This window comes from Electrophorus electricus, chromosome 5, assembly GCF_041902795.1.
Source record: "Electrophorus electricus isolate QZ-2024a chromosome 5, ASM4190279v1, whole genome shotgun sequence".
Taxonomy (NCBI): Eukaryota; Metazoa; Chordata; class Actinopteri; order Gymnotiformes; family Gymnotidae; genus Electrophorus; species Electrophorus electricus.
Window position 1 is genome coordinate 15463246 of NC_137501.1, and position 15880 is coordinate 15479125.

Genomic DNA, 15880 nt, shown 5'->3' on the forward strand with positions numbered 1-15880 from the left:
CAAGATGTGGTAGCCAGTGGGGGTGAATTAATATGAACGCCCTCAGTTCTGTTTGGTCAGTCCATTTCACTATGAGACCAAAAGTACTTCAAAGGGCCAAAGGGATCTCTTATTATTATTAACTGCATGAAGTCTAAGCACATTTTCTGTTTTTGCATATTTGCTTAAATTCACTTTAAAGGGTCATACTTATAGTGTGATACCCATGTTTCATATCAAAATGTTCAGACCAATCTCAGCTTTCTTCCTAATGAGGTACCGTTTGACCTAGAGCACTACATAAAGAAATATGGCCAGAAATCTGAAAATATGAGGTCCAGTTTTAGAAATGTGTTATATTTCATGTGAAAACATACCTTTACTCATGTGAACCGTTTTGGTGTTGGAAATAAATGTACCGAAGTGATTGGTTCACAAAATCAGTGAAATATATGAATAAAGTAGCATATGCTACACTCAGATTTTCTTAACCTTTTAATCTCTTCTTGGCTCTTTGCTTTATGGCTGTTTTTATTATTCAGAGCGTTTAATGTTTAATCAGTAGTGTAAAGAAAAATTCTGTTTTCCTTAACCTTGTCCCTCTGGTCCAACCATATGCCTCACCTGGTCTGGTTGTCCTTCCTCAGGGCCCTGGGGCACGTTTCTCAGAAAGAGTGCACAGAGTCAGAGACACTGAGAAACACAGATGCTTTATTCAGAAAAACATGAGTATATATAGATGGCAAAGCAGATGAGGTAGTGGAAATATGTAAATTATATAGCAAGTGTGACATATTCAGACATGATAGAATAGGCAGTATCAAAAATTATACAGTTGTCCATCACTACAAGTCTATAAGGACAGACTGTTTACAGAAAAGGGAATCACAGTGTAGGAAATTCTAACAAGAGGGATGTTCCAGCAGTAAACATACAGATAAATTAATATTCCATAATGACAGTAGGGATGGGTGTTACGTGGCACTGAGAAGTGAATGTTGATAATGAGACAATTTCATCATTATTAGGAGGCCTGATTCATATTGGAAACAGTAGAAGATTACAGACCACATACATTTACTCATTATTTCTGGTAAGAAAATGTCTGGTAATTGATCAAGTTGTACTCTGTCATAATTGTAAGTTGCTTTGGATAAAAGTGTCAGCTAAATGCCATAAATGGAAATTTAAGTGATGACTTAAGAATATGACTTAAGAATACATATGAATACACTTCATTTATCCCAGAGTGGAATGTTCCCTGACCAGGACTCATAGGGACTTACAGTACTGATATACCTGAAACTATTTGCGGTCAACTTCATGATATATTTTTCCATTAACAACAAAACTAGATTTTACACACTCATGACAACCTATTAAAAGTGCATTAACATCACCAGATTTCAAAGTGCTTGTCTGAGAGGAAGAGCTGTCTGTCTGTAATTCTGTTGTTGAAGAGTCTGTAAAATCAAAACAGGCTTTTAAATTTTAAACTCAAATAAATACAGGCTTATATTACATGCCTAAACACACACACACAGTTACCTCACAGTGTGAATATTGTTGTTGGTGGAGAAAGTATCATAGATCCTCTTTGCTGAAACATCAGTGATGTCATTGTGACTGAGGCTGAAATTAGATGGATTATAATTACCACATTGTTCAGGATTCCCAAACACACCTCCCTCTACTAAATCACCGCATAGTAGTACAAACACCTGTAGATTTATATATCAATGAATTAAATTAATGAACACATGAACAAATGTGTATATTTGTGTCAGTGGACCTGAGCCATTAATGGCCAGATAATTATGTGGTTTAACATTTTAAAGGACACATCATAAACAAAATGTCATTGTTTTCAGTTCTTGTATACATGACTTGTATACATGAAGTGTCTGTTTTGTTCTATTTCTCTTTTTATAGAGAACACGTGATTCTACAAGCTGTTTAGATTTGCTGTAGACCACAGAGGTCCATCCTGCCCAGTACAGGCAGTGATCAGTGATCCAGGCAGCCAGTGAGAGAGGTCGTCATTACCAAATAGAATCACCAAGAAAATTGGTTTTTGTAATCTTTACAAAACACACTGTTCTTGAAGGAGGACAAAATATGACTGAATGAACAAAGTTACATTTATATAGATCCTTTCAAGGAACACACGATGGTTTACAATGAACACACACAGCTTCTACATTCAATCACATGCTGGATATTGTGTTAAATTGTTTTTAAAAAGAGTAAAATGTGTCTCCTTTAAACATTTGTTATATCTGTGTTAGTGTTCACTGTGCACTCAACATCAGACTCTCTACACATTCCTCCTCCCGCTTGTCCACTCACTCCAGGATGTGGGCTTTGTGCAGGTGTGGGAACAGCAGCTGCAGGCAGTGGTCAGTGAGCTGACAGTGGCTGAGGTCCAGTTCTGACAGCCCTTCAGAATGTTCCAGAAACAGCACCAGTGACCTACAGGCCTGCTGGTCCAGCCGGGTCTGACTGAGGTCCACCATCTCACCCAGGGCCCAGGAGAGACCCACAACGCGCCTCACACACTCCAACTCAGTACCCACACGGACAAGTGATAGAAACTGGAGCAGCGTGGCTTTACTGCAGCTGAACACACACAACATTCACCAACATGTCGAAAAAATAACTAAAAATAAAGCTACTTACACAGATTTTGTTTCATATTACACAATTCTTTCCCCTTTTCCAGAATGTTTCCGTAGTTTGTGTGGTGTTGTGAGTCAGTGGCTTACTGCAGGGTGACTGTGTGTAAAATAGGGAAGAGTTGCTCCACTCCAGATTCCTCTATCTCACAGTCGTGTAGAGTGAGCTGTGTGTGTAAGAGAGCTCTTTGGATGACCATGGAGACGACTCTGCAGTCCTCAGTGCTCAGAGTCAGTGTGTGTGTCTGTGTGTCTGCTGTCAGGTCCAGAGCAGAGCTGCAGGAGAAGTCCAGTCTGTGCTGCAGAGCAGAGAGCAGATCTGCTGCTGCTTCCCCCTGCTGGAGTTCAGAGACACTGCAGCAGTGGAGCAGCCTCAGCAACAGCAGCCTGTCAACACTGAGAAAACAAAATACACACACACACACACACACACACACACACACACACACAGTTAATTTCAGATGAATATGAATATTTGACCTAAATTTACCAGACCTGAAATGATCAATGTTCTCTATATTCAATCCAAACACACCTATCTGACTCAGGAATCTCAATAAAATAAATTTATTGGCCAAAATGATGACCGAGAACCTCTTTACACACCTATATCACACACCTTCAATATAATATTATATGGAACAATTATGTCTGTTGGCTCCAAAGTCTAATGGACTGTGAGAAACCTGAGACGGGAGACGTGTTTTAGCAGAGGCACAATGCTCTCCAGCTCCCCCTCTGGTATGGAGGTGAACAGCAGGCTGAGAGAGACTGCTGTGCAGTGCTGGAGGGTGAAGCGCAGGGCAGCACAGTGGACAGAGTCCAGCTCTCTGCTGTTTAGGTTGATGCAGTTCTCTGCTGAACTCAACAAGCTGGACACACAGTGAGCAGAGCCAGTCTGATAGACCTCTCTGATGATAGACAGTACAAAGCTGGAGCTCAGCCTGGGGAGAAGACACATACACACACACAAACACACACACACACACACACACACACACACACACACACACACACACACTCACACAATTACTATGTCTAATGTTAAGCAGTATAATTAAAGTGATTGGACTGATACATTGGACTATGTACATTACTGCCTGTGTGAAGAATCTGAGCCAAAGAATATTGTTTTTTTTTCACCTTCTGATCTGAAGTCTGGCCAGTACAGGCAGAAGGTCTCTGGGGTTTTGCTGCTTAATGTTGCTCTTCCTAAAGTCCACAGTAACAGTTTGATACTGCAGGAAATAGTGAATCACTTCCCAGTTCAGAGTGCAGGAAGTCAGGTCTCTGCCCACTTTCTGCAGGAAGCAGCGAGTAAGGTCCTCCTCATGAGCTTCATACACCACTACAACCAGATGCTGGAGAGTCTCTTTACTCAACCTGCACATACACATAATAAAATGACATTATAAACTGATACTTTAAAAAAAAATAAATAACTGACAAACTATCCACACAGACCTGATGGTCAGAGGGCCCTGGTGACAAAGTAGGACAGTGAGAGACTGGGCCTCCATCTTGTACTCAGTCAGGTTCAGACACTGGACATGCCAGAGTCTCAGGAGAGAAGCCAAGCTGCTCAGGACCCTGGACAGCGCCCCCTCTGTCTGCTGTGTGCTGCTCAGGATGAGTGAAAGCTCCTCAACAGTCACTGTAGCAGGAGATCTCACTGCCCCCAGAGCTCGTACCATTCTCACCACCACACCACCACTCAGCCTGCAGAAAAAACACCATGTATAGGGTTTAATATTCTCACCACCACTCAGACTGCAGAAAAAACACCATTTATAGGGTTTAATATTCTTAGTTAATTCAGTACGCACTGCAAAGTAACAAAGTCATGAGGAAATTAGTTTGAGGAATTAAAAAGTAGATCTAATTCATTTAAAAGTAAACAAGATGATTCAGAATATCATTATTAAATAGTATAATTAATGTAACGTGCCTGAGTGTGTGCAGGTGTGTGATGTGTGTGAAGAGAAGCCGGGCTCCTCTGAGAGAGAAGGCTCGTGGGTTTAGAGTGAGGTTGAGTGTGGATGCTGACAGCCCCATCACTCTCCCCACAGCTCTGCAGCTGGAAGTGGGTAACTCTCCTCCCAGAGAGAGGGTGAAGCCCAGGGCCTGGAGCAGAGGAGACACCTGCTGTGTCTGCTCTCTGGACCAGAGCTCTTTACACAGAGACGGGACACACTGCTCAGCACCACTGAAACTGCAAACAAAATCGCTTATAAACAACACAAACAAGGAAACATGTATAATCAGTATTTGGATCAGTAGGTGTTTGAAAAAAGGCACAAACGCTTTTTAACCCAAGGGTCATTCAGTAGCATTACACTAATTAAGTTAAATTAAAAATACAATATACACTTCAAAACATTACTGTGAAACATGAACCACAAAATATCAAGTTCAAACCTCAGCTGGGAGATGTAGGGCAGACACTGAAGGAAATTCCTCACTTCACTCTCTTCATCTGACCAGCCGCTCAGCTCTACTGGTTTCTTCCCTGTTTGGAGTTTCAGCACTTCTAGGAAGAGGGAGGTCTTTCTCTCTGAGAGGTCTATGTACCAGACTGCAGGAGCTGACTGGTAAACTGGCTGTAATGCTGGAAGGACACTCCTGCCTGTCTGAGTCTCAGATTCTTTCACACGTGAGCACAGATCCAGCAGGAAGTCAGTAAAGCACTTTTGTTCAATAAAATTATCATCTTCATCATCTAAAAAGAACGTTGTAAAGCTGCACACAGATGTCAGCATCTTAGTGAAACTCTCTCCTGTAGCTGCATCACACTCTGCTGCTGCAACAGTCAGCTTCAGCAGGAACTCCACTGCTATCATTTTAATTTCCTCTTCACCATAAACAATTTCACTAAACCTGTTGGAAAACAGAGGGTCACAGAAAAGAGATTAAAAATAAAATAAAACAGGGATCCTGAAATGACACCTTAACCCACATAGTTTGGTGAAATAGTCCATTTATTTTAACCCTCAATCAGCTTCAACCAGCTCTATCATACAACCATGCAGGTAGAACAGCTCAAACTGAAGTAGCACAAATGAACTGAACTGGTGGTGTTAGGCAGGTGTGAACACAATGAAAACAATGATTGTTCTCCTACACCCATAATACATCCTACTGGAGAAAGATCGTTTCTTGAATTTAATTGACTAAGAAATTGAATGCAAAATGATATTATACATTTCATGATTTCATGTTTTACATTTGCTTTTATCGCTTGACCATTTAACATGGGATATGATGCCTGTAAAGATGAGGGTGAAGTGCTGGAGGTCAAAGGTCACTGCGCTTAGCTCCACTACACTGAAGACCACTACTACACTCCACTATAGTGATGCCTAACTATGTGTTCCTTTCTTTTGTTTGTTTTCACTGTACTGGCTGCAAGTAAGAAATTACGGTATGTAAAATAAATGCTAAGTTTAATGGAATAAATGAATAACAAATATGAGGTTGCGATGTGATTTTAAAGGTGGTTTAGACTATTGTGTTCAAGTCTGTTTACAATCCTGGCAGGTCCTGTGTGACTGGGGTTGGAGCTTCACTCAAAGAGACCTTTTACATCTTGTTCTGGATTATAATCTGGCTAGTGGAATTCAGTGCCCTTTCTCCACTGGGAGAAAATGATTTTACCATTTTATGTGAGATCATCTGGAGCAGACCATTCACAAATCAGAACAGTTTCCTGTGGCTACAGTGAGGACCTCAGCTGATACTGGCATATTAACCCACTGCTTTGATATGCTCATCTCACAGATGTCACAACAAAACCCCAGAATATCTACAATGTAGATGAGACAGGATTTGACTGGTCCATGACGAATCCTGTAAGATTATGTACTGGAGTACAGGTGGAAGTGGGAACCGTCTGCATCACTGGGAAAGTTGCAGTTCTTGGTGTCAAGGTTGTTGGAGAAGATGGTGCTTTTAGACTATTTCATAAATCTCTTCCTTAAAGAATCCACTCAGTTCTCAGACTGAACTTCCCACAGGGTTTTAATATTTGATGGACAAATTTCCAATGTGTTCCAGGGACTGGGGGCTTTTTTTTTTCATTTTTTAATACTTAACCTCAAACTGAATAAATGTTGCTGCTGTTAATTCTTTGTAAACTGTACTTTATAATTTGTCAATAAATCATGATGTGGTCTTAAATGGAACACACAAGGTTAAAAGGTGCTACTGTACCAATTAAGCCGATGCCAGAATTTTGACTCACTTCATAAAACATCTGTTTTAAATTATAAAATGGACATTTTACAATATAATAAATAAATGTAAAAAATGAGAGATTAATCTTTCATTTGCCCAACAGAAATCCATTTTAAATCAGTCCAATATCAGTTCAATATGGAAAATGACTGAAAAACAATTTTGGTGGGCTCATTGGATACAGTTAAGGAGCTGTTATAATGTTAGTATGGAAATTAGATGTAGTTCCATAATACACAGTTATTCTTGAAGCAATATATATGACATGTGATAAACAAGGGGTTAAAACAGAGCTTTTGCATAAAGGTGCTCGGTCTTGTGAACCAAGTAATTAGAACTAGGACGTGTTTTGTGGTTTGTTTGTCTTGCTTATTTGTTTGATTTTATTGATGGGTATGTATCCATTTTATAAAACAGGCCAGGTAGAGGGTTAAAAACAGAAATTAACATGCAGATACAGACCAACAAATCACTGACATGATAGTAAACATAACAAAGTACATTCAAGATCCCCATGTCAGTCCACAGAGCTCCATGAGAATAATCTGAGAACAGTCACTTCCTAAATAACTGAAGGGCCATAAATGGTGTGATACTGGTAGAGCTCCTCTCTTACATACACATACATTACTAGTAAGAGGTTTGTCACGTCTGCCTGTGATTGCTCCTCCTATTACCAGCAGAGGTCGCCAATTTCTGAATAGTGACTAATTGTTGCTCATTTGTTGTCTATTACTGACCCTATTAAGGGTATTTAAACTCCTCATGCTTAGGTGTGAAGTCTAAGACACTATGACATTGAGCTTCTATGCTTTATTTGACTCTCCTTTGTGACACTTATCTGATACATGTTTGAGGTAGATTCATAAAAAATTACTTCTCAGAACTTTTTCAGATTTTTCAAATCACGTTACTATTGAGATCTGATGGCTTGTTTATTCATTTTACCTTCCTCAGCAAACACTTAATCTCTAATGTAGTGATTTATATATACTCTGAAGTGAGGTTAATTTATTAGGTTCATTCAAACCTTATTTCTGATTTAGTATCTGAAAGTGGAGTTGGCCAAACTTTTATAATCCTGAACTCATACCAACTGCAAATCAACATTTCATTCACACATCTAACCTGCACCATCTGCTGATCACTGACAGCGACACACCAACTTACAAAAACAAAGACCAGCTAAAATCTCATTAACATGCAAAACAAACAGGTTCAAACTTAAACGTCACGCCTGTAATACTTATAAAAGTTTCTCACTCACCTCAGATGGGAGATGTAGGGCAGACACTGAAGGAAACTCCTCACTTCACTCTCTTCATCTGACCAGCCTCTCAGCTCTACTGGTTTCTTCACTGTTTGGAGTTTTAGCACTTCTAGGAAGAGGGAGGTCTTTCTCTCTGAGAGGTCTATGTACCAGACTGCAGGAACTGACTGGTAAACTGGCTGTAATGCTGGAAGGACACTCCTGCCTGTTTGAGTCTCAGAGTCCTTCACGTGTGAGTACAAATCCAGCAGGAAATCACACTGATCAACAGTCTCATAATCTACAGGGAAGGTTGTGTAGCTGCACACAGATGTCAGCAGCTTAGTGAAACTCTCTCCTGTAGCTGCATCACACTCTGCTGCTGCAACATTCAGCTTCAGCACAAACTCCATTATAGAGCTTCTCCTTTCTTTATTATAATGAACAGGATGCTCAAATCTGTTGGAATACAAAGAGTCAATAAGAGAGATTTAACAAAAATAAAACAATAAAAAAGCAGAAACCTAAGTAATAACAAAGTAAAAACAGACAGTGGCCAAGCTCACATTAACCCTCAATCAGCTTCAACCAGCTCAATCATACAACTATGCAGGTAGAACAGCTCAAACTGAAGTAGCACAAATGAACTGAACTGGTGGTGTACAGCAGGTGTGAACACAATGAAGACAATGATTGTTCTCCTACACCCATAATGCATCCTACTGGAGAAAGTTTGTTTCTTCAATTTAATTGACTAAGAAATTGAATGCAAAATGATATTATACATTTCATGATTTCTTTCACAAGTGGGCGGAACCTTCATACGTTCACATGACTTCGTAGTATGGTTTGCATTTGTTGCATACTGGATACTATACTGCATACTGCTTTGGGGACCAGTATACAGTAAACACTATGTAGTAGGCTACGTTTGGGGCTTCATCCTGACGGTGTTGGTAAAAGATGTGAAACATTGGAGCATTGAAAGCTGATGCCAAAACAGGGACCCCTGCTGGTCTTGGAAAATTATAGCAGTCATAGTTTCAAAGTGGCGAAGTACAGCAAAGTATACAACACGACACCATTTTCATATTTCATTTTAAAAATCTGATGATCATTAATGATGTTTAGTTGTGAACATTCTACAATAAAATGTTGAAAATAATTGTTTCCCTTTTTATGTGAAAATATAATACAATAAAATGCTGCAAACTGCATTGGGAGACAACGGGTTGACATGTTCTGAAAGTTTTGAACGTTTCTTCCCCCTTTTGGCTTCTATATTTTCCAGAAAATCTCAAGTTTTGTAGTAAAAGGATTTCACCCTCTTATAGCTAGCAAGTTATAGGACAGTGCCAAACCTATCAAACAGTCCCACCACTATCCAGTCATTAGTCACATGGTAATAGTAACTATCATACAAGCTTCAGTACACTGTGTTGAATCAATGTGCTTTGCAATAGTGATATGAGCTTTGATGCCTCAGTATCGAACATCCCGTCACTACACTGGAGTTCTACTGTATGTATTCTTGCCCTGCCTGTTCGTTTTCCATATTGTTCTCAGTTCCCATGTTCTTAATATCTTTGTTATCTTACTTTTACCTCTGTATTTTCTTCTTCCTGGTTAGCCTCACTTTGTTTGTTTATCATGCATTCTTGAAACCTGCTCTTGGATTATGTTTCTCAGACTGAACTTCCCACAGGGTTTTAATATTTGATGGTCAAATCTCCCATGTGTTTCAGGGACTGGGGGCTTTTTTTTTTTTTTTTTTTTTTTTTTTTCCATTTTTTAATACTTAACCTCTTACTGAACAAATGTTACTGCTGTTAATTCTTTGTAAACTATACTTTATAATTTGTCAATAACTCATGATGTAGTCTTATTTGGAACATACAAGCTTAAAAGGTGCTACTGTAGTAATTAAGCTGATGCCAGAATTTTGACTTACTTCATAAAATATCTATTTTTTGTATATATATATTAGGGGTGGGACTTGATAAAAAAAATTGAATTAATTAGAAGCTTTGTAATTAATTAATCGAAATTAATCACATTTTAATCACATTTCAATAATTTAAGTTTGGATGATGAATGAATCAATGAACATAAGCTTAAACTTCACAATGTTGTTTATTTTCCCACCAGTCTACTACACAGACCAATAGATGAGTGCAGAAAACACAGAGCAAACAGTTTTCAGAACACTGGAAATTCTGACCAAAAATGCCAAACTACTTCAAAGTGACTTCAACTGCTCCCATTATAAATAAAATAAAATAGATAAAATATTGTCTACCATCATCTAAAATGGTATTAAAAAACACCCTCTGATTGACTTCAGTTCTTCTTATTCTTCCAATATCCTGAGCAAAACTCCCAAAATTAAAAAACAACAACATAGAGCATGTCAACCTGATCAACATTTAGTTAAGTCAGTAACACAAACCCTTTGGCCTTATGATAACATCTACTGCTTCCTCAGCCAGTTACTGAGACAAACTAGCCTTTTGACATTTTCAGAGGTCAATGCTGCCCTCTTCTTCTGAACTATGTTACCAGCAAGTGAGAAAAGTCTCTCTCAAGGAACAGATGTGGCAGGACTGGCCAGATATTTTCAGGCCAGGGCAGGACAGGACATTGTCTTTATGGACGGCAGTTCGTAACTTGCATCAGCTGACGCAATTTGCAGCGTCTCTTGTAACCCTTTATCTTCGACCACAGAGAGCGGTCTACAGTCCACAGCAATCCATCTCGCCAGTGAATTGGTCAATTTGTCTGACGTGGATTTTGACATTTTGTTTCTGAATGTAAACCCCGACATGTGGTCGAGTGTTGACTGGCGACACTGTTTGCTCGTACTAGGAATACTATCACATTTAGTAGCTAAGTTAACATTACCGACCTGCGCGCTAGCCCCAACATGTTTTGCGTTGAGGTGGTAACAAAGGATGGAAGTGCTCCTGTGATAAGGAAACTCCTTCCTGCATAAAATGTAAATAACAACATTTTTGTTTGTACTTCCATCTGGAAGTTTCTTGTATTTAAATTTCCCATTCACCAGCGTAGCCTCTTCCGTCATCTCCATCATGCTCATCACATTGTGCGTCAATATAATCTGTATGCCTGGAACTTGTGCACTGAGAAACGTTCCACTGTGCAAAAGTGTGATTAAAATGCGTTAAATTTTTTATTTCATTATTTTCCCTGTGATTAATTAATCGAAATTAACGCGTTAAAGTCCCACCCCTAATATATATATATATATATATATATATATATATATATATATATATATATATATATATATATATATATATATAAAATTTCCATATGCACCCCTGTTTATTTCCTTAGTTTGGACAGAGCACTCACAAAACCATTTCACTGCGAGTTATACCGTGTATGACAATGTACGGGACAAATAAACCAAACTTGAAAATTGAAACTTGAAATATCTATCTTAAATTATAAAATGGACATTTTATACTATAATAAATAAATTTTTAAATGAGAGATTAATTTTTCATTTGCCCAATAGAGATCCATTTTAAATCAGTCCAATATCAGTTCAATATGGAAAACGCCTAAAAAACGATTTTGTTGGGCTCATTGGATACAGTTAAGGAACTGTTATAATGTTAGTATGGAAATTAGATGTAGTTCCATATCACACAGTTATTCTTGAAGCAATATATATGATATGTGATAAACAACATGTTTATACAAAGCTTTTGCATAAGGGTGCTCGGTCGTGTGAACCAAGTGGTTAGAACTAGGACGTGTTTTGTGGTTGGTTTGTCTTGCTTATTTGTTTGATTTTATTGATGGGTATGTATCCATTTTATAAAACAGGCCAGGTAGAGGGTTAAAAACAGAAATTAACATACAGATACAGACCAACAAATCACTGACATGATAATAAAAATAACAAAGTACATTCAATATCCCCATGTCAGTCCCCAGAGCTCCATGAGAATAATGAGAACATTCAATTCCTAAATAACTGAAGGGCCATAAATGTTGTGATACTGGTAGAGCTCCTCTCTTACATACACATACATTACTAGTAAGAGGTTTGTCACGTCTGCCTGTGACGGCTCCTCCTTTTACCAGCAGAGGTCGCCAATTTCTGAATAGCGACTAACTGTCACACTTGTCTATTACTGACCTTATTAAGGGTATTTAATCCCCTCACACTAAAGGTGTGAAGTCTAAGACACTACGATGTTAAACCTGCACTTGCTTCTATGCTTTATCTGGCTCTCCTTTGTGAAACTTTTCTGATACATGTTTGAGGTAGATTCATAAAAAATTACTTCTCAGAACTTTTCAGATCACGTTACTATTGAGATTTGATGGCTTGTTTATTCATTTTACCCTCCTCAGAAAACATTTAATCTCTAATGTAGTGATTTATATATACTTTGAAGTGAGATTAATTTATTAGGTTCATTCAAACCTTATTTCTGATTTAGTATCTGAATGTGGAGTTGGCCAAACGTTTATAATCCTGAACTCATACCAAATGCAAATCAACATTTCATTCACACATCTAACCTGCACCATCTTCTGATCACTCACAGAGACCAACTCACAAAAACAAAGAGCAGCACCAATCTCATTAACATGCAAAACAAACAGGTTCAAACTTAAACGTTACTCCTGTAATACTTATAAAAGCTTCTCACTCACCTCAGCTGGGAGATGTAGGGCAGACACTGAAGGAAACTCCTCACTTCACTCTCTTCATCTGACCAGTCGAACAGCTCTACTGGTTTCTTCACTGTTTGGAGTTTCAGCACTTCTAGGAAGAGGGAGGTCTTTCTCTCTGAGAGGTCTATGTTCCAGACTGCAGGAACTGACTGGTAAACTGGCTGTAATGCTGGAAGGACACTCCTGCCTGTTTGAGTCTCATAGTCCTTCACTTGTGAGAACAGATCCAGCAGGAAATCACACTGATAAGCACTCTTAGAATATACAGGGAAGGTTGTGTAGCTGCACACAGATGTCAGCATCTTAGTGAAACTTTCTCCTGTAGCTGCATCACACTCTGCTGCTGCAACAGTCAGCTTCAGCAGAAACTCTAATGCAGATCTTCTCTTTTCTTCATCATAATGAAACCTGTTGGAATACAGACAGTCAAAAACTAGAGATTAAACAAAATTAAAACAATAAAATAAGCATCACTACAAAGTAATGAGAGATACTGAAATTACAACCCACATAACTGGGTGGAACACTTGATTTCTATTACAGTGACCACACCCACAGTCAACTCACTCATGCAACCATACAGATAGCAGGACAGCACAAACTGGGCTAAAATGAACTGGCTGTGTAATGCAGGTCTATCAACAACAAACCAAAATCTTTAATGCCCCCCAAACAAAAAACTAACCACAAATTAATTTTATGATATTGTCAGCTGGTTCATGCTTTGGTGCTTCGTGCTTGACTGTTTGCTCCTGTTGACCATGTTGCACAGGAGATGATGCCTGTAAGGATGAAGGTGAAGTGTTGGAGGTCAAAGGTCACTGCTCTCAGCTCCACTACACTGCTGTGAGGGAAGGCTGGTGACTGTAACCCTCCTCCTTACTATCCTGCCCTTTAACACACTGTGTCTGTGCTGCGTCCTTGGGGACTTTTTTCAGTTGTTTCTTCCTGCTGTGCTGTTAGAATTTGTTTTTCAGGTTACATACACGAGGGCGCACCAAGAACCAGTGAGCTGTCGAGATGACATCGTCACAACAACGGACGACCTGATTGGTTAAAGGGATAATTAACCTCCTGTTAAATATCTGTGTCGTGGATGTGTAGGTGTCCCGTGGTGTCCTGCTCAGTAGACATCACGTGTGCCACGGTAGCCGCTGCTCTGTAGGGTTCTGATTTGATACAATCACTGCGTGTGGTAGACTCTTTTTGAGACTGGGGTGTTGAGGTTGACTGTCCTCTTTTCCTGTCTCAGGTTCTTTGAATGGGGCCTTATGAGTTAATGGAGGATGGAGGAAGGTACCCAAATAACGTACTACTCCAGCCAATTATTCCAGTACACAACCAGAGCCATCTTTGTAATGTACTGCATGCATATATAACAGTAGTGGACAATCTTTCACAAGTGGGCAGAACTTTCATACGTTCACATGACCTCATAGTATGGTTTGCATTTGCTGCATAAAGGACACTACACTGCATACTACTTTGGAGACCAGTATGCAGTATACAGTATATACTGAGTGCAGCATTCAGTATACACTATGTAGTAGGCTACGTCTGGAGCTTCATTCTGATGGTGCTGGTAAAAGAGTCAAAACATTGGAGCATTGAAAGCCGATGCCAAAACAGTGACCCCTGCTGGTCTTCTGAAATTATAGCAGTCATAGTTTCAAAACTGCGAAGTACAGCAAAGTATACAACACGACACAATTTTCATATTTCATTAAAAAAAATCTGATGATCATTAATGATGTTTAGTTGTTAACATTCTACAATAAAATGCTGCAAACTGCACTGGGAGGCAACGGGTTGACATGTTCTGAAAGTTTTGAACGTTTCTTCCCCCTTTTGACTTCCATATTTTCCATATAGGACAGTGCTAAACCTAACAAACAGTCCCACCACTATCCAGTCATTAGTCACATGGTAATAGTAACTATCATACAAGCTTCAGTACACTGTGTTGAATCAATGTGCTTTGCAATAGTGATATGAGCTTTGATGCCTCAGTATCCAACATCCCGTCACTACACTGGAGTTCTACTGTATGTATTCTTGCCCCGCCTGTTCGTTTTCCATATTGTTCTCAGTTCCCGTGTTCTTAATATCTTTGTTATCTTACTTTTACCTCTGTGTTTTCTTCTTCCTGGTTAGCCTCACTTTGTTTTTTGTTTATCATGCATTCTGGAAACCTGCCCTTGGATTATGTTTCTGTTTTTCTAATAAACAAAATTCAACAACACACTTCTGTATTGCCCTGCCTGATTTATGGTGATAGCTAATCTCAAGGTAATCTCAACTGTTAGCTTCACTGAAAGATACACCTATATTTAAGCAATACCAAGTATGCACACAGAGTTTTCTAATTACATTCACATGTCTACATATAAGGACATTTTTCTGGACATCTGAATATTTTCAAAAATTAGATTTTTTAAAAGGTGGGTTTAAATGATACAGCACTACAAAAAGCATGCCGACTACAGGTAACAACAAATCTTTGGATGAGAATAACTTAATATTTCTGTGTGTGGTTAAAATAATAATATGATGCTTAGTCCACGTTATATTTGGGCTCCATGCATGTAAATATATCTTTTATTTAAAAATGAACATATTGTCTTTTTTCACCATTAGTCACTTTGAAACCATTTAAGCCCAGTAAACTCCATTTAAAATGACCTTAAATAGTTTTAATGAGGAGTTCCTGTAAGTGCGAACTTGTATCAGTTTTCGCTGTACTGGCTGCAAGTAAGAAGTTACAATATGCAAAATAAATGCAAATATTAGGTTGCAATGTGATTTTAAAGGTGGTTTAGACTATTGTGTTCAAGTCTGTTTACAATCCTGGCAGGTCATGTGTGACTGGGGTTGGAGCTTCACTCAAACAGACCTTTTACATCTTGTTCTGGATTATAATCTGGCTAGTGGAATTCAGAGCCCTTTCCCCAATGGGAGAAAATGATTTTATTGTTTTATGTGAGATCATCTGGAGCAGACCATTCACAAATCAGAACAGTTTCCTGTA

The 15880-nt window shown here is 38.9% G+C and overlaps 1 protein-coding gene across 1 annotated transcript in view; it reads right to left on the reverse strand.

Annotated features, from left to right (window-relative positions):
* Window positions 1-702: 702 nt before the first annotated feature.
* The window catches only part of LOC145657876 (uncharacterized), a 50383-nt gene continuing 35205 nt past the window's right edge, over window positions 703-15880 (reverse strand). The window contains exons 16-25 of the mRNA XM_081714321.1: window positions 12832-13260; window positions 5073-5531; window positions 4603-4866; window positions 4119-4373; window positions 3798-4037; window positions 3341-3598; window positions 2745-3050; window positions 2329-2598; window positions 1528-1611; window positions 703-1442 (exon numbers count right to left, since the gene is read on the reverse strand). Coding sequence (XP_081570447.1) covers window positions 1376-1442; window positions 1528-1611; window positions 2329-2598; window positions 2745-3050; window positions 3341-3598; window positions 3798-4037; window positions 4119-4373; window positions 4603-4866; window positions 5073-5531; window positions 12832-13260 — 2632 coding nt within the window. The 3' untranslated portion in view covers window positions 703-1375. The remainder of the gene's footprint in view (window positions 1443-1527; window positions 1612-2328; window positions 2599-2744; window positions 3051-3340; window positions 3599-3797; window positions 4038-4118; window positions 4374-4602; window positions 4867-5072; window positions 5532-12831; window positions 13261-15880) is intronic.